Here is a 24,171-nt window from a genome sequence, read left to right as displayed (position 1 = left end):
CTCACCATCAATGATTTGCTGATATAGGTTTCTTCTGAAACTCTTGCGGAGACACATTTGAGAGTCTTTTTCTCAAGAGAAAAATCTGAAAAAGCAGAAGATGGTTCTCCATCTGCTCTCCATTTCTATCTCCGAGAAACAATTGAGATCTCATATTAATACATAATCATGTTCTTTCCTACGGGACATCGCCAGGTGCTCAAAATAATGCGCTGATCCAAAGACAGCTGCCTTTCTGTGATACGTTCTCAGAATGTGGCACTGAGAGACTATTGAATCCGTATCTACCGAGAGAGAGATGGAAGCAAACACAGAAACTTAAGGAGACAGTTTCCTGTATTGAAGGGCATCGTAAGATGTTTTTTTGAGTTCATTTCTTTTATACGTCCTTCATATTCTCTTTGTTCCTGTGTATAAATGTCTGATATCCACAAAATGCTGCTTACATTTCTTTGAACCTACTCCACACAGGCAGTGCAAGTGAGCTGAACGCTCTGCGTCATTTTAGCAGCATCATGCTAATGTTAGATATTCATCCAACTGCCGAAGAGGGTGGAGGATGATGGCGTACGTCTTTGTTTTTTTAGCCACGATTGCATACACCTGCTTTAATTAGAACCCCCAGAACCCATTTCACCAGCACTCATAATTTCCAGGACTTAAGGCTTTTACAGTAGTGTTCAGTGGGTCTAGTTCATTTGGATTGAACTTTCTGACAATGATGATTGGACAGTAAAGTGCTTGTTCAAATTCAAATAGCGGTGGCAGTAATGGTTTGGCATAGACTGAGAGCTGGAAGGACATTAAGGGTCTCTCTACTTTTCTCTCTTTGTGCTGTAGTTCTGATAATGCTTGCTGCTGTGGGTTCATAGGAAAAATATGGGCGTACTTGTTCTTATGTTTTTTTGCCGCTTGAACCAACGATTGCAAATAAATGTATGCATTTTGTTTTTCATTAAATTTTGGAATTTTAATTATGCATGCTTATTTCCTACATTTTTATATTTTGAATACCTTTCTTTAATCTTTCCTTATCCTTAATCTTTAATTATATAATGACTGATTTAATCATTTTTCATACTACACATTATAATATTGTGATTCAGTTGTAGCATTTAAAATAATTAATTTGATTTCATTTTTAAATATGTATCAAATGAAATAAAATCAATTATGTTAAATGCTACAAGTAATGCCTTCGCAACCATCTTGAACACCGTAGCATTGTGGCACAGGCTTTTCTGGCTTGACATTTATATGCTAATCTTAACTGTTTATTTGTTGTCTTAATTGTGGTGTTTAAGTTACTAATCTTTTGCAATTGGGCAGAAGTCAGCTGGGAGACTCTTTGTTTTTTGTGCATCAATATCCAGGTCTCGTTGGCTTTATTGAATCAATAACCGAGACCTTAAAAGTCCTCCTCCTTCCTTTCTCTTTCTTTAATTCTAATAACGCCTGTGATGGATGGATTGTGTGAGGTGGCCGTCAGCCAGAGGTCTAAATAACACTGGTAGGCACGAATCCTCTGCCTCTCCACTCAACCCTTCGCCTCACGTGACCTAGACCTGCCAGCCTGCCTTTCCAGCGCTGTCGGGCCTCTGGAATCTCATCAGAGATGCTGGAAATCTGCCCTAGCATCCACTGCTCCGCGCCAGCCAGGCAATTGAAGCTAGAGACTAGCCATGACAGGCTAGAGACGGTGCTTCTGAGTTCTGGAATGTGCTACTGTAGCGTCAAAGACTTGGCGAAGGTTTCGCCGCCACTTCCGTCACCCTCTCATTTCTCATGCCATAGATTCTCTTTCTCTATTACTTGCTGATTCTATACCTCCTTTTCTTCCTCCGTATCCCTTTCTCATTCAGGACGTGTGGGTTTCCGAAACCCTGCCCGAGGGCTGAGATTAGATGGCTGGAAAATGCACTAATCCTTTTTAGAGTGCTTCCTAATCCAGGCCTATTGAAGAGAGGAATAGAGATGCTCTACTCTACGACACATGGATGGATTCCATCAGTCTACCAAACAGCATACTGTACACAGACTCATCACGAGTTTTCAAGGGCACCCTATGCCTCTGAGCAGGGGAATTGTAAATGCATGAATCAGGGAATTGAAAGGAACATAAAACAAGCAGATAGAGGGCTAAAAAACAAGGAGACGGAAAGAATTAGAGCATGTCTCCGGTCCTAGTTTCAGTGTGGTGGGATTGTTGCTGGCAGGGAAGGAAAAGAAAAAAAACTTCACTTCCATTCAAGTTAATTTACACTCTTCTCTGCCTCTCCCTGGTGGGCCTTAGACAGATTGTTGTGGTCTCCGCAGGGAAGGTTGAGAAGGATTGTTGGTAATTTTGCACCTAAATAGAGGTAAGACAGGGAGGGAAGTAGAAAAGAAAGTGATCCAGTCCACCCTGTTGTTTTTTCTTCTTACTGCACCCACACACCGGACGCAGATAGCGCGTCAGGTGCGAGTGATTTCAATGTTAAGTCAATGCAAAGACTTAACATTGAAATCACCCGCGTCTGACGCGCTATTCGCGTCCGGTGTGAACGCACCATTAGAGGTATGAAGTTGTATCCACAAACACTTCACTTTTTGCCTTTAAATGGATGGTTCACCAAGAAAAGAAAATTATACCATAATTTATTCAACCTTTATGTCGTTCAAAACTTGACTTTTTTTCTGCAGAACACAAAAGAAGATATTTGGAAAACAATTTTTAAATTCCCATCGACTAAATGTATTGACTAAAAAAAAACACAGAGGCATTAAAGAAAGAAAGTCATACATGTTTGGAAGCACATAAGGTAGCCTACTGTATTTTCCTGACTATAAGTTGCAAAAGATACTGATACATGGTTTTGTGTATGTAAATGTGTAAGTCACATTTTATTATTAAAAAATACTGGCAAATACAACTAAATGTTTACAAATATAATATTATATATTATAACATTTTCAAACACTATAACACTATTATTTTAGCTCCCCTCACAACAAATCCTTTTAAATTGAATGTATTCAGGATAAAATAGGAATGAAAAATAAAGTATAAAACAAGCATTATATAGACATTATATAAAACATAGTGGCAAACAGCATTTATTATAAATGCCAAGCATAAACAAAAGTATTTCAAGTGAAACTGAAACTACCAGTGTGAGGGAAATGCGCTATACAAATAAACCTCTCTCATTAAGCACAAATCCAAATGTGTGCACTGTGTCAGAGTTATTTTGACGTTGATGTGTAGCCAATTAATTAACATTTTGCCACCTCCGTCTTTTTACAGTTTTATGGTTGGACCATCAATTATGTAAAGGGAGACAAGGACACTTGCATCACATGTTAGCATTCTTTTCCACAACTACACATCATCAAGTTTTTCACAGCTCGTCAGCTTTATTGTGACGCATGGCACTTAAAAAATACTGAGACCACAGTTATCTGAAGTGTTTTTGCACCTCGCTGAGCTGTGAAAGGTAAATTAGCTGAACAGCATCTCAGTGGAAAAAGCTTTCTCTGTGGTAGGGAGCTCTAATCATCTGGAATGAGGTTTCGGATTTATAAAGCCGTAGATTTGATCTGGTCACAAGGTGCCAAATAAAGTCTGATTGTGAAACATTACATGGACTCGGCTATGAAACAAAGCCCAGGTTTGAGTCACTATCAATTATCGTTGTGAATGAATGAATGCTGGTGCCCCAGGTTTACATTCACCACGTCTTTTGAAAAACAAACACTAACTTTTTACGAATTGACAGGCTCAGGCTGTGCTGTCCACACTCAGGAGTAAATGATAGTTTGATTGCTTTTATGCCTGAATGGCTGCCAGCCAAGTGACCTTGATGTGTTTCCTGACTTTAGAAGGAAAGACTTTTTCCTTTTTTGTCAGGAAGGTCTGTTTGTGATTTAAAAGGTTGTGTTATGGTCCTATGACTTCTTTTGAAAGTCACTGTGTAAAATAACTGCCCTTATCCTTGGCTGTGCCATGACTCCATAATGATACCTATTAAGCCCTTGAGTTCAGGACACGGCCACTAATCTGTCTTTCTGACTGCATGTGGGTGTCTTTGAAAGTTGTGGATGGGAATATGCAAATCGAAGTAATATCATCAGACCTCTTACAAGGTGCATTTCAACGAATAGTTTGAACATTACACATCCTTATAAGATTATATGGCCACTCACCTTTGAATCACTATCAGTCCATATTAATTTATTTGCTTTAAAGGGGTTGCGTTTAACCTGCAGTCTAAAGCTGCATTCACATTTAGCATTGTTCGGCAAACAAATTAAAACAGTATGGAGCACCTATGTGCATGGTGATGGATGAAATATAAGAAAAAACTTTGAATTTCCTCACAAAACCTTTTTTTGTAAGTGAGCACTGAGTTTCTTAGGGGAATGTAAAACATTTGTGGATGAACTCAAAAGCATTAAAATAAAAAAAATTCTCCCATCACATATTTTTCCCATCTCCATGTCCCATAAGGGTCTTCAGAAACTGGAATTTTGTGTGAGGGCAAAATATTTGGTAACACTTAATTGTAATTTTCAACTTTAACTTTGCAACTACATGTCAACTACCAGTCATTAGAGTATTAGTTGACTGTCTGTTTAATATCTGCTAACACTTTTTTGTCTGTCCCTCAAAAGACATTCTACTGACTATTAGTGACTTTGCAAGTACGTCAACTTATTCTACTCACTGTAACCCAAACCTAACAGTCTACTTATACTCTAAGAGTTATTTGGCATGTAAGTTGCAAATTAATAAGGGTTAGTTGACATGTAATTTCAAAGTTACTTATAGTTAGTAGAATGTCTAAAATAGACTCGAAATTAAGTGTACTGAACACTCTAGTTTACCTTACTTCTACCTGACTAGTTAGCCATTCTAAGCCTTCCTCAAAATGGAGTAACATCTTCATATAAAAGCTGTGCATAAAATCTATTTTACTGTTCCCTTATGCAATACATTATAGCTGCAAACAACCTCCTAAACAAGCTGATATAAAAACTGTATTGTTTATTCATGATGTGTTCCCTGCTATCCACTATTCATCATGATAACTGTCACCGCACACAAGACAAAAAGTGGAAAATGATGATTATTGCAAACGAAGGCTTTACACTCTCAGCACGGAAGGTATTTGTTGTTGAAATTTGGTATTGTTGCCCTTCATATGAGCATGGATAAATGTGTCTGCATTATATTTATTGTGAGGAAATGGACACATGTAACTGCCTGCTAGGCAGGTTAACCAGCTAACATGCGTGTTGGCATAAAATAGTTTTGATCTCATTCACAGTTTGAGAGAGATAGGATGGATGTTTCCGAATGACTCGTTTTCTTCTCTATATGATAAAGGACTTCACCCTGAAGGTGTATACTGTAATTCCACATGCCCTGGAGAATACATTCAGACACAATTACAGTTCGTTTTCAATTACTTGTACACAGCAGGTTTTGTGGAAGGCTGAGTGTTTTCATGTCATGTATTTGCGCTGTAATCAGAAACGGATCTTAACAACCTGCATATGGACACCATCCTCAGCAATTATTGATTTGATGAAATGCAATACGTCTAGTGACCTAATTAGAATCTATTATTGCCCAACTGAGCTTTACACTCTTAAAGAAATCACCCATTTTTGTACCTGCTCCTTGTGTCATGACATGTGAGTATAATGAGACACATTTTATTTTATTTTAAACCTTTGATTTGACTTAATGGTTCAGTGATTTGTTTGCATTATCACAAAAAATGTTCCTGGATGTTCCCTTTGGCATTTTACATGCTTTGTTTTAAGAAATACTAAAATATCATTATCTATGATAGATATGAATAAATATAATTTTGTTTGAAGGTTTTTTATATAAATTAATTTTTACATTTGCTGCATTTTTTTTTTATATAGCAACAATGGCTGAGTGCTTAGAGGCCAAGAGTATGAAGCATAGGCTTTTTTGTCGTTTTGTGTTGTGTTTGTCTTGTTCTTGTGTGCTTTTTGTCTCTGTTTGGCAAATGTAGTGAAGGCTCTGGTAAAGAGATGCTGCCGTTTCAAAAACATTGCAGTCTCATAGGCTCTCAAGTCCTACTCTGGGGTCCCTATCGTCCTCTTCTCTGCTTTGTCTCGAGGAAACAATGAGCTCCAATAGGACACAGATGAATGGAGAGAATAGCTCTTGCAGTGCACATACAAAACCCAAAGCCAGCTGCTATTTCTTTAAACAGTGAAGTTCATCCCCACCATGACACAGAGCTGCTGAGATTTGTCTGCAGTACTGTAGGAACGATCAGACACACAAGTGACAACCATAATCAGCCATTTATTTATTTATTGTCGTTGTTGTTGCCTGCAAGGATCTAATTAGATTTTAATTAAAGGATAAAGATAATGCATCTGTATTTGGGTGCACTGAGAGCTGCCTTTCTGTTGCGATGACAGCGCCACGAGAATTTGTCTGTACAAACGTGGACTGAATTTGAATTGAGTTGAACTGAATGTGAACTGGATGTGAACCCTGCCAATGCCACACCGTTCACTAGTGCAAACTCTCTCTTTGTCTCTCTAGACACGGGACACGTTGTGCCGGGGAGGTGGCGGCCGCAGCAAACAATGGTGTCTGTGGAGTGGGTGTGGCCTACAATGCCAAAATTGGAGGTGAGTGAAGAATCTGAATGATTGGCGGTTAGACTTTTGCATATGGTAATAGGATCAATCAAAGAGGTCATGCATTAAAACTATCCAAGCACTCTCTCATTTCCTGCCCTTTGTGCATCTGTCATCACGCTTCTCTGGACTAATCTAAAACGCTTTATCTTCCAATTATAAAACACATCTATTAAGGTGAAATATCTTTGAAATATCTTGGCTATTCTGGTCACATTGAGCGGCAGACATCGCTGCAAGCACACACAAATTCCATATCTCTTGTTTTAATAGTCTTTGTTGGAAAATATTTTTCCATCTAGATGAGGGTGATTATGGCAGAGGGCATTGCCTGAGCCTGCATGTAATTTCTGTGTTCTTGTGTGTGTATCTTTGTAATAAGAGGGTAAGTCTGCCCGTGTGTGTGTGTGTATAAAGAGAGCAGATGTTTCTGATCTCTAATTGGCCGCTGGGCCGTGTGTGGGGGTGCGTGAAGTGTCTGAATCCTGTTGCTAGGATTATTATTAATCAAATAAATAGCCACAGAATCATTCTTATTAATTAGATGCTCTCTCCCATCTTACATCATGTTCTGCACGACACTGCAACAAGCAATTAATCTCAGACTAAAGAAGTCCGACTTAATAAATAACATTTTCAAAAAAATCTTTTAACTTAATTAACATTTTGCAATGATATTGATTTGTATAAAAACAAAATTGTATTTATTTATAATATAACACTTATTTTTGTTATTTTAATATTTTAAAAAAAAAAAATACTTTTTTTTTCTCACAACATTTATTTATTATTTATTTATTTGTATATATTATATATATATATATAAAATGTAAGGGGTTCCTCACAAGTGAATCATCATATTGTGGGTCCTTGGCATCAGAAAGTTTTAAAACCTCAGTCAAATCCAAAAATATTCTGGTCGGCTGTGCTTTTGTCTCTATACAGCATGTTCACTTTCAGTGCCAATAAAAAAAATTGTGCTGGAAACTTCCTCATTTGTTTTTCATTTTCTTTTTTCTTTTCATCACATTTACAGACAGTACATTTTTACAAAACCCATTTTTTTCTCTTCTCTCTGGTTTCTACATTAACGTGCTTTCTGTCCGCCTCTGTTCTGCATGCAGGTGTGCGGATGTTGGATGGAGAGGTAACAGATGTTGTGGAGGCTCAGTCTCTGAGCTTGAACTCCCAGCACATCCACATTTACAGCGCCAGCTGGGGCCCAGAGGATGATGGGAAGACAGTAGATGGCCCTGCCAAACTGGCCAAAGAAGCTTTCCTGCAGGGGGTCACCGAGGTCAGATTTTACCACGGGAGGTCACCTGGTCATAGTACTGTTGGTTTTTAGTTGGCGTCTCTGCCTCTGGAAGCCTTATCATTGTTGGTGGATTGCGTTACTGAGCATAGCTTTTGAAAATCTTATTACAAATTAGATGTATTGCCGATAACAGAAAGATTTCATTTTATTTTTCCAATAATTCCTTCCTGCTAAAAAGCTTTTGTATATCAGTGTGTAATACATTATAAATATTTTTATTTATATATATCAGGGCTCTACGCTAACTTTTTTCCCAAGGAGTACATGTGCTCCTAAATGAAAAAATTTAGGAGCACACAAAGAAATTTAGGAGCACAAAAAAGTTTAAAAAAAAAAATTTGTTTATTAAACAAATGAACAAATTTCATGCATATACTGTGTGTGCAAAATTGGTATATCAGATGCAAAGGATATCAGTTGTCCAGTTCCTTTTATATGTTGGCCGTCTGGAACGTCTGGAGTCATTTTTAACTATTGTACCAATATTTTCTTTCCAGTTTTTACCTCACTTGACTCTCTCACTTAAAATCCAGCAGTTCCCGCACATTCCCACACTATTTCAGTGATTGGCTCATTGGTTGCGAATCGTCGCTCTCATTTGCATAAAGTTAAGCGCGTCATCATGCTATTTTCACACATACTGTCTATGTGTTCACATCGCGCAGTTGCGACGCTGTCACGTCCTCTTGCTCTTTTATTGCTGATGCCGCGAATTAGTTAAAATCTCCGGAATCTAGAGCGAGCGCGCCCGCGAGACAGAGACTGTGCTCCAAACCGCGCAGCGCGTGCACGGCAGAGAGAGCAAGAGACCGCGCGCGTGCCTCATGAAGCGCATGTTATATCTCCCGCTGGTGCTACTGTGCTACTACCCTTCACATCGCATGTTCCGACGATGTGACTATCGCTCACTCGCACATCGCGATGTTAAAATCGAATATCGTTCAGCCCTATCGCACACTGTGCTCGTAAATTATTTTTCAAGTGAAACACTCGCACTGTAGAGCCCTGTATATATATATCTGTATGTGGGCAGAAACAAGTCCTCTCAACTATCTGATAGGAAACACATTGATGCTCATTTGCATAAATTAAAACTTTCCTCAACTTTGTTGAGTCACTAGACACACATACAAATCGCTCATGTCACTAGAAATCATCAAATCTCATTGAAAATGAATGACTTCCATTCGCAGTGTCGCCTCAAGTCAATGTCAGCATGAATGCTCATGTCAGGTCATCCGAGCAGATTTTAGATCAGCTAAATGTGTCACAGCTGCCATCGGCTTCGATCAGCACCACCGACAGAGGAACTGGGCTGGACGGGGTGAGCTGTTGAAGATGTCATCGCCTGTTTAAATGCAGTTACGGAGAGAGAATTGAGAAGGATTGTAGAAACACAAACACACGGTTATAGAGAATACTATATTTAGGGAGATTTCTGTGATCTTGGCAGGAGATGAGCATTTTGTTTTCTGTTTTCGTTTTTGATATGTTAATTCTTTCTTGTGTGCCACACATACCCTTATCCCTTGTGAGTTTATACCTTGATAGAATTTCAGCACACACAACGTTACACTATGAATATGAAAATCAATTTGTTTTATCCATGATTTTAAAATTAGGCTGTCTTGTTCCTATTCTTTTGGCGGTGTCTTTTTCCATTTTTCTGCTGTTTTGTAGTGTTTTATAAGGCAAACACTACTGTTAATTTTGCTCATACACTACCATTTGCGGGTCGTTAAGACTTTCAAATGTTTCTGAAAGAAGTCTCTCATGCTCACCAAGGCTGCATTTATTTGATTAGAAATACAGTAAAATTGTATTTTTGTGAAATACTATTACAATTAAAAAAAAACAGTTTTCTATTTTAATATATTGTAGAATGTAATTTATTCCTGTGAAATCATTCTAATATGCTGATTTGATGCTCAAGAATCATTTCTCCTTATTATCAATGTTGAAAATGTGCGGTTTAATAATTTTGTAGAAATCGTGATGATTTTCTAGCCTGGGTTTCCCCATACTGCCTTTGCGCAGCGCGATTTTATTCACGCTGAAAGGCAGTCTGGATACCAATGGCCAGATTTTCGCCTCATCTAGGGAACCAATCACAGAACGGGGAGGGAGCAGCAAGACGATGACGACATCTATGCGACACAACTAAGCAGTTTGTTTATATCCATATATACCTTCGACCCTCATGTTTATCTTGCACAAACGGCAATAGTTGCTGAACGTCATTGTTTACACAAAAATATCTTACCCATCGTCTTCTTCCTTGTCTAATTTATTTCTGTCGCTCTACATACGTCGTCTGGTATAATGGAAACGATTGGCTATGAGCGTACAGGCGCATTTGATAGACATTCGTAGCACCCAATAAACAGCGCCGGGCATTCGTAAAACACGCCTCAAATACGAGAAAATGCACATGTGGTTCGCAGACCCAAGTCTCAACGAGAATTGGGTCTGGCGTTAGCCAGGCTAATGATTTTCAGGATTTTTAATGAATATAAAGTTCAAAAGAACCGCGTTTATTTGAAATAGAAACCTTTTGTAACATAGTCTTTGTAATGTCTTTACTGTCACTTTTGATCAATTTAATATGTTTTGCTATAAAAGTATTATTATCTTTTAAAAGAAGTATTTCAGACCCCAAACTTTTGAACAGTTGTGTATGTACGATTATGAATATAACCAAACCCCTAAACACGCACCATTTGTGCTACCGACAGGACTGATGTCTCAATTCGTGCAGCTTACAGAGAAGAGGCTATTACTGAGCGCTATTACTTTTCTAAGCAATCAGACTTGTGATTTTGCCCGGGGGATGATAAAACAAGGGAAAAAAACAATTGAAAGAGATACTTGAGCCAGATGTGTAAGTCTAGATCTTGTTTGTTCATTACAATACTATGTTTATTCCACTACCTTTTATAAACCTTGTGCTATCAAGTGTTTTAAAGCATATTCTCAGAATCTCTTTAGACAGAATTTCACGGCAACATCAATGAAAATTCGCACATCTTCACCCCCGTGAGTGTGTTGACGCATTCTGACAGCCATTTAGAAAGCTTGCGTTATCTCCGAAGTAATTTAGTAAAATATATGAAATGGAATTAAATCCAAACCACCTGCCTTTGTCTCGCTCTGCAGAAATTATGAGATTCGATGCAGCGAGAATAGAGCGTGTCGTGTTTGACAGGCAAAGGATCTGACCTTTTTAGGACGGCTGCCCGCCGCGAGTGCCGCTTCTGTTTCATCCCGAACGCGTCCTTGGTAATCACAGACAAGCTTTTGTCGGAGCGCTACAGAAAGATGTAATCTTTTGTTTCGTCTGTGAGAATAATGGCACTATGAAACAGCCGTGCAGAATGAGTTTGACTGCTGTTCATTTTGGTGGGGTTTAAATCTGATTTCCCCCTCTAGTAATTTACTCAAATTACGCATCATATAAACATCTGCCTTAGACTCGCTTTTTATTTCTCTGCACTATAGTTTTTTTTATCCCCAATTTTTTCATTCTTAGAATTGTGCCTCTGAATATTTTGAACCAAATTGCGGCATCTCAAACAAACAACCCATTTATTGCCACAATAATCCTGAGTCAGTCAGCTGTAAACATTACCCATATGGACTGCAGAAGATAGAACAGAAACTTTAATCAAATTCTGCCGACGTGCTTGACTGCAGCGAGAGAGGAGACTAATATATGAGAAAAGAAAAGTGGAGCTTTGTCAGCTGTCCAGCCAATATTACTAAAGCATTAAATACAGCAGATTTCAGAGGTCACAGTATTGGTTTTAAATGAATCATGACAACCATAATTGGCTCGTTCAATTGGATTTTTGGGCTATTGTAATAGAGATGAGGCCTGTACGCACAGACATTAATGGACACCACAGATGTTTGATTCATAAATACATTTGTCTCACATAGCCAGACATTTGATTTGCATAAAGACTATCAGCAGCTTATTACGGCCAAGAATCACCCACTTATATTTTTTAAAGATTTGATGCCACAGACCTCGCAAATCCTGTGATTAGTTCTACCTTAGAATGTTTCTATCAGCCCAGCAACTGTAAACCGCAGTGTGTTTCCAGGCGGTAAAAACCTGTGCTCAAAAGTCTCAAAAGGCCGGCCAATCAGATTGGAACTGGCAGTGTTCAGTTGCCGTGTGCCAATTATGTGAACAGACTGTGAAATGAGACTATAATACATTCAGACAGCAGGTGTCTGTCTCTATTTACGCTACTGTTCAAAAGTTTGGGGTCAGAAAGATATATATTTTTTTAAGAAATTAATACTTTTATTAAGTGAGGACACATTAAATTGATGAGTGACAGTAAAGACATTTAAGAAATGTTTCCTTTAGCAGCAAACCAGCATATTAGAATGATTTCTGAAGGTTCATGTGACTGAATACTGGAGTAATGATGCTGAAAAATTCAGCGTTGCCAGATTTGCATAAATTATAATATTTTATAAAGTGTTGTTTTTACTGTCTTTTTCATCAAATAAGTGTAGCCTTGGTGAGTAATAGAGACGTTCTTTTGAAAACATACAAAAAAAATGCCAAGCTTTTGAATGAACTATACATTGGAAAGAGTGAATGACCAGGTTGAGTGCATCTGTTTTAGGGTCGAGGTGGGCTGGGCTCCATCTTCATGTGGGCATCTGGTAACGGAGGGCGAGAGCGGGACAGCTGCAACTGTGATGGATACACCAACAGTATCTACACGCTCTCCATCAGCAGCACCACGCAGTATGGCAATGTGCCGTGGTACAGCGAGGCCTGTTCCTCAACCCTTGCTACCACCTACAGCAGCGGAAACCTCAACGAGAAACAGATTGTATGTATTTAACACTCACGTTCATATGTGCAAACAAATCTTCGTAGTCACACATTAGTCATATAGTAAACTGATTTTGGTTTGTATTTTCATACAGAAATGCATACGAAACACTGCGTCTTATCACAGGAAATCTTCTATTTTTATATTATATATATATATAGATGTATAAATATATACAGATGTATTCAGAGTATTTATAATTTAATAATTATGAATATTACATTTAAATATTTTTTTGTGTTTTAAGCATGGACTTGGCAATTTTTCAGTTTATAAAAGAAATATATTATGTAATATTCAAATAAATGCTATTCTTGTGAGCTTTCTGTTCGTCAAAGAATCTTGAAAAAAAAATCATGATTTCCACAAAAATATTAAGCAGCACAACTGCTTTCAATACTGATAATAAGACATATTTATTGTGCTAAAAATATGCATATAAGAATGATTTCTGAAATAAGAAATTAGGCATTTATATAGCGCTTTACTATGTACTGTTGTACACCCAAAGCGCTTTACAATCAAATCAGGGGGTCTCCCCTAAACCACTACCAGTGTGCAGCATCCACTTGGATGATGCGACGGCAGCCACAGAACAACGGCGCCATTGCTCTCGCCACACACCAGATAGGTGGAGAAGAGAGAGAGTGATAGAGCCAACTGAAAGCATGGGGATTATTATTAGGAGGCCATGATTGATAAAGGCCAATAGAGGGACTTTGTCCAGGACTCCGGGGTCTCACCCCTACTCTTTGGTTTTTTTATGACCACAGAGAGTCAGGATCTCGGTTTAACATCTCAACCGAAGGACAGTGCTTATTACAGTATAGTGCCCCCATCCCTACACTGGGGCATTAGGACCCACACAGACCACACGGTGAGCACCCCCTGCTGGCCTCACGAACACCTCTTCCAGCAGCAACCTGGTTTTCCTAGAAGGTTTCCCATTCAGGTACTGTCCAGGCTCAACCCTGCTTATCTTCAGTGGGCAATTAGTCTGGCTACAGGGTGATATGGCTGCTGGTTCTGAAGGATCATGGGAAACACATACACACTTTGCTACAACCACGTCTCATTAAAGGCACCATATATAGAATAAATTCACATTTCAGCATTGCAGCATTTACACGTTAACAGCTCACAGACAAACCTTCATTTCTTCACACAAATACTGCCATTCTCAGTTGTCAGCAGAACTGTAAATGTCAGAGCAAACAGCTCGTGTGTGCCAAATTTTCCACATGGTTTAAATGGCCACGTCACGACTACATGGGGAAAGTGAGTGATGGAGTGCCGCCCCATTCAGCGTGCTGTGAAGATGAAGTGTCAGGCGGTGAAATGATTTCCACATCTGCTGCTGTGATTTCCTGTGGGCTATATGAAAAAGAGCTCAAGAACGCCATGCCCTAAGGAGGCAAAAAACACTTTAGAGTAGCGTCTGAAAACTTCCCCATCACAGGTGCTGCTGCTGCATGCCGTACACATCTGCTTTTCTGTCCCCAACGTGTCCTCCAAGAATGGAAATGAGAAAAAGGTGTCTGAAAAAGCAAAGAGAGAAAGAGCAGAGAAATTAGACCAAGTGAAAAGCAAAAGACAGAGACAGCAATTTTTGAATACCAAATATGCTGCATTGCAGAATCTTTGGATCTTATTTGCAAAAAAAATTCTCGTTTTCAGTTACATACCTTCGTTTTATCTGCATAAGCTGTATTTGAGTGTCTGAGTAGGCTTTTTAATTAGGGCAAGTTAATTAGGTCAAAAGACGCCTATAAAAAGAAGTTCTAAAAGTCATCTTGATGGTGACCTTTGGATCATCTTGAGCATCTTTGCTATCAGTTTGCACTGTGGCAGTGTTTTCTGCTAAATTTAGAATAAGTATTTTCAGAAAAATCTGTCAAATACTCAAACTCGTGTTGTTTTGAAGAATTCCCTAGTCACTCTTTTCTATTTAATAAAAGTGCATGCAGACTGGTGATGTCAATCTCCATAAATGCACCATAAAAGTGCTCCATATAGCTTGAGTAATATTTTAAGTCTTCTGAAGTCATATAATAGTGAGGAACAGACCGAAAGACAAGTTGGTATTAACTGAAAAATGTTGACATTCCCTTAGCTTTTCTTGGTTCTTACATTTGTGTACTGTTCATTTGAATCAACTGATATTTTCAGTTACTTGGTTGATTCATTGATTAATGATTGATTTGTTCACTGAATTTGGAATGATACAGTTAAGTCGTTAATTCAAAGATTTGAAACACTGAATCATGATTTATGAATGATTTGTTTACTTAAATTAGTATGATCCATCTGATTTATATATGATTCGGAATTATCTGTTTGGGTCATTGACTCAAAGATCTGATTCATTGATTTATGATTGAATGATTTGTTCACTGGAATTTTAATGATGTGGTTGAATCATTAATTCAAAGACTTGATTCAGTGATTCATAATTTTTGAATGATTTGTTCATTGTAATTGGAATGATCAGTTTAAGTCATTGATTGAAAGATCTAATCAAAAGAGCTAACTCAAAATATGACACATTTTAGATATTTTTAACGGACAAACAAATAGTATTTTAAAAATAATTGCAATTTTTTTATGTTCCTTAATTTTATATAGCTAGCAAAATCTCAGCAAGAATTTTGTTTGTGGATATTCAAACTAATAACTTGTGAACTCGGGTCTTTTTGACCAATTTAATTCAGTTCAATTCAAACTCACATTGAGGGGAAAATATGATTTCTTGTGCTGTGGGTAGTTATCCGAACTCTGTTTGAATCTCTGATATGCTCATTCCTGTGAAAGTGATTTCAGACTCTCCAGGCATGTCTATCTCTGCCAGCTCACTGAAGCTCATCTGAGATGTTTCGGGTGGCTTTAGAGTGTTTGTTTGCTTGATGTCAAGTCTGTCCCAGTATGTTTGACTGCGATAGCTTCCCCTCTCCCTCTTCTGAGACCCCCTGTTCCATTAGGATGACAAAGGCAATAACAGATTCAATTTAAAAATGGACGCAATCTTGCCGACAGCAGTGGGATGGAATTTTATGTGTCTATGTGTCTGTACATGTTTAAATCAGACTGAAAGGGACAGAGACAAATAAAACAATGATAAAGAACGAGTATGTGTGGGTGTCTGGCAGGTAGTCACCTGTGTATGCTCTGATGGTTCTGTAGCCTCGGGCTGGACTTCCTCTCATCCTGACCATTGTCAATCACAGGTCCCCATGTCTCCTACGGCATGATTAAAACCCCAAACCCTCAGGTGTGAGGTGCCAGCTTATTAAGTCTCCCAAACTGTCACACTTCTCATCACAGAAGCTGCTGTGAATGAGGTTTTTCCTTCCCTCTTGGACTTACATTGTTGTCAGGCACTTTGACAGGCGCCTCTGGCTGATAGACGCCCACACCAACACCTCATATATAGCTACAACCTATGTCCTTTCTGATAAGTGGCCAATAACACGTCTGACCTTTCCATCTAACTTTGTTTGTATAGGTGACGACAGACCTGAGGAAGAAGTGCACAGATTCGCACACGGGCACGTCCGCCTCGGCTCCCCTGGCCGCTGGAATCATCGCTCTCGCTCTGGAGGCCAAGTGAGTGATGACAACAATGACACCTGTCTCTACGGACAGACATACGCACACGTTCTACCCACTCCTGTCCATCATTCCCCCTCATCGGTTAGACTTCATTACCCCATGCACATCATCTTCAGCCCTCCGACACACTCTGACATTGCCTTGACATTGCTCATCCAAAATAAAGAAGGAGAGATGGAAAGAGACGTGTGATGGCTGCCAATCTTCATGCCACGTTCAGGGCCGATTGACCCCAAGGCCCCTATACAACATCAAGTCATCATGCTCAATTAAAATATCCTGCAGAGTATTTAATCCTGTATGCTGTGAGGCGGTAATAAGACATGGAATTCACGTCTCACACAAGCGTCGGGTTTCTTTGTCTTTTTTGTGTGTGGTGGAGTCTCGGGGCTCCTAGTTCGTACACAGTGTTTGTTTATGTGTGAGTTCGGCCCCTGCTGTTCAGGGCTGTAAACCCCGCTGGTGCTAGCTTTGATTGTGCTTGCCCCACAATGAAAGAGACAGGGACGTTTTTGAAGAAATTTTTCTAAGGTCCTAGATTTCTATTTTCTTTTTGTCACAACTCTGCATCGAGGCAGAAGTCTTTGTGATGTCGCGCTGTAGGTGACTTTTGAACGTTTGTGTGTAAGAAAGGCAGTCATGCTCATTTTCCACTGAAATGTGTTCTTGTGCCTGAGCCAGTGCTTGGCCACCTTTGAACCTGTCTCAGAAGTCATTTTGCATTAAAAATGTTAATATAACAAACGTAAAAATAAAAATAAAGATTATGTAAAATGTAAAGTTTGTGTATACATGAATATATTTGGGGTCAGTAAGAATTTTTTGTTTTTGAAAGAAGTCTCTTATACCCACCAGCCTGAATTTATTTGATTAAAAAATAAACAGTAAAACGACCAATATTGTGAAATAATATTAAGATTTGTATATATTTTTTACAAATATTATGCATTCCTGCGATAGCAAAGAATTTTCAGCATCATTACACCAGTCCTCAGTGTCACATGATCCTTCAGAAATCATTCTAATATGCTAATTTGCTGAAGAAATGAATTCAGTGTTGAGGACATTTGTACTGCTTAATATTTTTGTGGAAACAATGAATAATTGTTTTTCAGGATTTTTTTTAATGAATATAAAGTTTAAGAGAACAATTTATTTAAAATAGAAATCTTTTGCTACATTCATTATAAATGTCATACTGTCATGTTTTATCAATTTAATGCATCCTTGCTGAATAAAATATTAATTTCTTTAAAGAGAAATCTTGCTGACCCCAACCTTTTCAAATGTATTTGTTTTTATATATATATATATATATATATATATATATATATATATATATATACACACGCACACACACACACACACACAGAGACAGAAAGCAGGATTGGGGTGTCTGCCAAATGAATGCGCGTCTCAAAGCTTCTAGTGTAATTTACTGTTTATAATAGGAGTGATCTAGTGCTGCTTTGCACAAGTCTAGCCGTACTGTTGTTGTTGTTTATGAAACCTTTGAGTGGTGAGGACATTCTTCCCCCTTTCCATTAATTTTCTGATTCCTTGTTTGAGTCCAGTATGTTTAAAGGCTCTGGCATGTTTTCCAGCACTGGCACTTCATCCATATAAAAGGGGTATCTGCTCAATATCTGTGCAAGTCCTTCTCTTTGTACAACATGAGAATATCAGTAGTCTTACATCTATTAATCACTGCATCTGTGCTGTGTCTTTTGGTTTATAAATTTGTGCATGTGACATGAATTTACCCAAGTCAAATTTACCCAAGAATTGACCGAAGTCATTTATTGTGAGGTCAAAAATATTGAAAGCTTATGAATTGGATCACCTTCTTCATAAATCACCCTGAAAACTATACGGATGCCAGAGCAGGATGTTTTTCATACTGTCCTACGGCGCATCTTTGTGCTAAATCCATTTCATTTGGGTGGAAATGGCTTTTCATGCAGGTATTTTTGTCAATCGCAAACGTGGTTTGCCCAGAAATACTCTGTTGAGAAATAACAGGGCTTTTCAACCTTGCCCGTGGGGGGCACGAGTCCCAAAGCCGCTTGTTTCCACCATGTAGAGCTACAGCCGACAAAGCAAATAAGCTGGAGTCGTGAACCAAGGAAAAACAGTTATAAATTTAATCTGATATTTGCTGTATTTTCAGGTAATATAATTTTGGGTCTTTAGTTGTGGGAGAAAAAGACCTTGTCGGCTGTTTAATTGCAAAATTATGCATGGCCCCCAAGACGGAATATTTCCATTTGCAATTTTCTGTGCCTCGGTTAAAAGAAAAGCTTTACAGTAGTTATGTGTCTTTCAAAAAAGACATCCTGTCACATCCAAAAGTATAATTATGTGCAAGTTATCTTTTGAATCTAAAAATAAATCTGTGGCCCTGCTGCCATGTAATGCTCATGTTGCTTTTAATTTTTTTGTACGACATCCAGCATGAACTTGACCTGGAGAGACATGCAGCATCTCGTAGTAAGAACCTCACGTCCTGCCCACCTAATAACCAACGACTGGAGGACCAATGGTGTGGGCCGATTAGGTAAATGACAATTCACGTGAGCAATCAATTACAGATGCATTTATTTATTCATTGGACATGTCTGACCTTGTTACTTTTTCCATCTCTGTGTCTCTCTCTATGTGGCAGTGAGCCATTCTTATGGCTACGGTCTGCTGGATGCAAGTGCCATGGTCGCTTTGGCCCAGAACTGGACCAGCATTGGGCCGCAGCACAAATGTGTCATTAATATGCTGACCGAGCCCAGGTAATAACGGTCAAACACCTCATGCCGCACAGGCAATACATCAATACACCAGATAGGTAATGCCCACTAATGCTTGCTACCTGGGGAGCCAGAGGCCAACTTTTAAGGACAGGCAAACTAGATTATATTATATTATATTTATTATACATTTGCTTGTGAGAGTGGAGTATAATTTCAGATTCTTCTGTGTTGCAGGGACATAAGAAACCACCTGATCTTTAGCAGAAGTGTAGAGGCCTGCTCTGGGCAGCCGGACTTTGTGAGCTCTTTGGAGCATGTGCAGGCCATACTCACCCTCTCCTATAACCACAGAGGAAACCTGGCTGTTCACCTCATCAGCCCACTGGGAACTCGTTCCACGCTACTGGCTGCACGGTAAACACACTCAGACACGCTATTAGCATATAAGTTCAAAAGTTAGGGTTGGTAAGATGTTTGTTTTTGAAAATGTTCACTAAGGTTTGATCATAAAAATACATTAAAACCGTAAAATTGTGCAATATTATTACAATCTCAAATAACTTTTTTTTTTTTTATGTAATTTATTGTGCTGAATTTTCAGCATTACTTCAGTCTTCAGTGTCACATGATCCTTAAAAAATCACTCTAATTTGCTGATATTTTTCAAGAAAAATGTTAATTGTTGAAAACTGATAAATGTTGTAAAAAAAAAAATGAAAGTTCAAAAGAACATGATTGTTTAAATAAAAATATTTTGTAACATAAATGTCTTTACCTTTTTAACAATTTAATACATCCTTGTGGAAAAAATGACTTTTGAATGGTAGTGTGTAATCAATGAACCGTAGCATGCATAGACTCTAAATCAACTCATCAGCTCTATAAAAAAAAATACATCTGATGCCCAAGAATACACATTTACACACTTTTTCTGGCCACATACAAACACAATTCACACCATTATCTTCATGAAACATAATTATTTGTATTGTGAATACACACTCAATTCATCATATTGACACATTCTCAGATAGACTTGCACACACATAGTCATAGAGATCTTCTTTCTCTTCTGTTTGTCTTCAGGCCTCAGGATAACTCAGCTGAAGGCTTCAACGACTGGGCGTTCATGACCACCCACTCCTGGGATGAAGACCCTCGGGGAGAATGGACCCTGGAGATCGAGAATGTGGCAGGACTTAATGACTATGGTACTGCAATGAGATTTTTTATAATCAGTATTTTGGTCTTTTTTTTCTCTTTTTTTTACTTCAAACATCCTTTAAAACTAGATAAAATAATGTGACAAAGGAAAATGGTTGGGAAGAAGATCAAATACATTTCAGAGTATAAATCTTGAATTAAGTTTAGTTTTCTTACCCCACTGGCAAATAGCTTTTTCTAGTTTTAAAAATAAATGTCACTAAATTTTGTTTGAATTATGCTTGAAAGAAAATAAAACAATTTGCCAGTGGGATAAAAACATAAACTTAATTCAAGATAGATTCTCTGAATCTTACATAAATTGCTTCTGAAGTATATTTATATATTTTTAAGGATGTTTAAGTACTTTTACTGCAAAATGAGACCCCCAAAAAACACTGATTGTTTGGGTTTTTGTTGACGGTCACGGCGTCTTTAAAGTTCAAGGTCTTTTCCACAGGTGTTCTTTCTCAGTTCATACTCATCTTATATGGCACCGGCTCTAGTGCAACAGATCCGTCCATTTCCGATTACACCCGGCCTTCAAACAACAGCTGCAAAACCTTTGACACCCAGCAGATCTGCATTGGTAAGACATGCCCTGGACCAAAGGGCATTCAAATAAACATACACAACCCTTAATAGAAAAGCTTTTATAGGTGAAGACATTCATGACCAGAAGGCAATATTTACACACAAACACATAGAAATTCCCTTGGCAAAACCTATATCAAATAAAAATGTTCATATGTCTCAGTATGACAACCCATTGTGCTTATGAATATTAATTTGTTTATGAGTATAAATATTGCACTACAGAGTGATGCCAGAGAGCTTTAATTTAAATAAACTGCATTATTAAAGAAGTCGTACCTTCTCAACCTTCAGAGGGCAGTAAACAAACCTTAATTTTGTTAAACGAATATTGTATTATTTAAAGTTGCTGTGAAGACTTGATGATGTATTTCTCTATCATGGCCTCATATTGTGCCTGCAGTACTGCAGAGTGCTCAAGGACAAACTTTGCTAAAAAGTTATTTCACTCATTTTTCATAAGGTGTTCTCACTGTGACTGCAGGTACTACTGAATTTTACAAGGTCATTAATTTGTCCTATTATTATTGTCCTAATTGACCCTATTGACTTAAATAAATGTACCTGGTCTTATTCCAGAAACATGCAAATACTGACATGAATGTTTAGCTAATGTATTGAAAGTATGCAGCACGTAGTATGCACTTACTGTCTTCTTTAGTGGCAACAAATCATAATACTAAAGGGTGCGAAGTAAATTCCTTCAAATTTCTGCTTCATTGTTTTTGACCAGGAAACTAGCTATAAATAGGTTGACAGTTTAACTGTAGTTAACTGCCACCTTGGCAGTAGTTGAGCTGACAAGTTACTAAATGGCCGCTATTTCCTTTCTGACACATTTCAGAACTCTGTGTGATGTTAAAATTGCATAGCTAGAAAAATTTGCAATCATATACTTGTGTCAGGTACAGCATTGATGTTAATTTATACGTATACTAACGTGTGTGTGTGTGTGTGTGTTCACTCTTGCTATGAATATGGCTGGTGTAGCTGGCATGGCCTAAATTATTAACTAACAAACAAAAAAGTTAATGATACCTATTGCGTTAACTAATGGTAACTAATGTGAAGTGTAACCAAAATGTTTATTTCCATATTCACTTTCATCACAACCTCTGAAACAACCATTTCTCTTCTGCTGACATAACCAAGGTTGCATGAGTGGGGGGGGGGGAATAATATGAACCAATATCATAGCCCACAATCCTTTTTGTTTCTCAAAAATTTTCCACATTACAGAAGTAAAATATGTTTAAAATGCTGTTTCGTGTTCTTTACAGATTCGTAACATCTGCGATTAAGCGTTCTTCTGATCTCTGTTTTCCAGAATGCAGCACGGGTTTCTTGCTTTTCTTGCAAGGCTGTGTGAAGTCCTGTCCTCCCGGCTTCAGCTCTGGGCTGCAGGTGCTTAACTTGTCGCTGGACAACTGGGTGGAGCACTCTACCGTACAAGCGTGCCTTCCCTGCCACCCGGCCTGTCTGACGTGCTTCGGGTCTGGGGAGAACGAATGTCTTTCCTGTCCCCCCCACAGTCACTTAACGGTCACTTCTTGCTTGCACCAGAACCAGGTGCAGCGGAAATCCCCCAGCATTCCTGTGCTCCAGCACGAGGTGGATCCGAGCTCGGAGGAATCCTTGCGTGAACCTGGGCTGTCCTCGAGACTGCCGGCGCTGGTGGCCGTGCTCAGCTGTGCCTTCATCCTGGCCACTTTCGCAGCCGTTTTCGTGCTGCTTCAGTTGCACTCCGGAGCAGCCAGCGCCCCGTTCTGTCGGAGGACCAAACTGCCGGTGACGGACACAAGCGGAGTGGGGATACGAGTGGGCTTTGGGTTTGGACTCAGCCGGGGGAAAGTGTCGTACCGGGGAATCCCCACTGTGTGGGGGGACGAGGATGCAGCGATGAACTCTGAGTCAGACAGCGAAGAGCTGGAGTATCACAGCGAAAAGACTGCCTTTATACGGACTTAGAGTGCCCTTTAACGCCCCATGTTGGGCACTTTTTTGTATAGCTGTCTTCCTCGTACTGGAATACAGAACTAGTCTGCACTACTTAGACTTATAGATCCACTGCGAGATGTTTGTGTTTGTGTGTGTGTGAGCGAGAGAGAGAGCGCTATATATGAGCTATAATGTTGCAGTTGCGGTTTGACCCGAATGTCATTAAACCCAGGACATCTCCGCTGCGCTGAATGATTCCCTTTATTTTCACTTTTATCTGTCCCAGTGGTCTGGCTCTAATTCCCTGAGATTTCAACAACTAAAGAGGATCAATAACATCAGTGAGTGTGTGTTTGTTTGCGCGTCACAGCGTGTTGATGTGCTTGTTGTGAGCGTACAGGGTTTGAGTAAACTTTGAGCAGACTTTGTAACACGAAAAGGGCTGTAATTTGTTCCAGTCAACTTTTTATTAAAAGTTTGGACTGTTTTATGCACAACTTCTTGCACTTTCTGTAACTTCCATTACTCCATTGGCATCATTTGTGCGATAAGTCCTTGCATCCTGACAATAAAGTCTGCGTCCTGCTCTCTCTGCTAGTCAAAGGCAGCTCCGGGACATTTCCGCTGATTCGATCAGGGATGATTTAACTGCATAATTTCTGTTGCAATAGAAATGTTGCAACAACATCAGCAGAGTGAACCATAACATCATGGAATTAGATAACACACACAACCCTCTGCCTGCTAAGAGCCTCCGGCACGGATTCAGAACAGTGGGAATCATAGACAAACAAACGATCGAAATGCTGAACTGAAACCGCTCGATGTGCAGAGATCTTATCTGTCAGTCAAGCTAGATACAGCACCATCTTTGGTTGATATGAGGAGCTCTCGATAAAAAAAAAACTTGACAAACATCACATTTATGATATTTTTGTTTCGTCAAAAGTTTTGCCGTAACTTTATTTTACAGTACTTTTTTTGTATTTTTCAGTATTTGTTTTGTTAATTAGCTTGTTCTTTCTCAAGTGGCTCAGTGAATGTTTATAATGGGTTTTCAAAATTAGTGTTTGAACAAAAAGAAACTTTGTCCCAGAGGTTATTATATTGATTTTCACACCAGATTTTGACTTCAAAACTCGTCTGCCCTAACACAGAGGAGCCTCAAGAGGAAATGTGTCATATATATATATATATATTTCTCAAAAGGTCAATGTCAGCTCTGAGACAT

General features: G+C 38.8%; 1 protein-coding gene across 2 annotated transcripts in view; it reads left to right on the top strand.

Moving 5' to 3' along the window:
* furinb (furin (paired basic amino acid cleaving enzyme) b) overlaps positions 1–23,834 on the top strand; it is a 73,941-nt gene extending 50,107 nt beyond the window's left edge. For both annotated transcript variants that reach the window (XM_079604199.1, XM_079604200.1), the window contains exons 7-16: positions 6,578–6,666; positions 7,800–7,972; positions 12,637–12,849; positions 16,355–16,455; positions 18,915–19,018; positions 19,127–19,244; positions 19,440–19,619; positions 20,292–20,416; positions 20,869–20,997; positions 22,330–23,834. In XM_079604199.1, the coding sequence (XP_079460325.1) occupies positions 6,578–6,666; positions 7,800–7,972; positions 12,637–12,849; positions 16,355–16,455; positions 18,915–19,018; positions 19,127–19,244; positions 19,440–19,619; positions 20,292–20,416; positions 20,869–20,997; positions 22,330–22,970 (1,873 nt within the window). In that variant the 3' untranslated portion in view covers positions 22,971–23,834. The remainder of the gene's footprint in view (positions 1–6,577; positions 6,667–7,799; positions 7,973–12,636; positions 12,850–16,354; positions 16,456–18,914; positions 19,019–19,126; positions 19,245–19,439; positions 19,620–20,291; positions 20,417–20,868; positions 20,998–22,329) is intronic.
* The last annotated feature ends 337 nt before the right edge of the window (positions 23,835–24,171 follow it).

Source organism: Phoxinus phoxinus (genome assembly GCF_949152265.1).
Source record: "Phoxinus phoxinus genome assembly, chromosome: 25".
NCBI lineage: Eukaryota > Metazoa > Chordata > Actinopteri > Cypriniformes > Leuciscidae > Phoxinus > Phoxinus phoxinus.
This window is presented reverse-complemented; position numbering and strand designations above follow the sequence as displayed.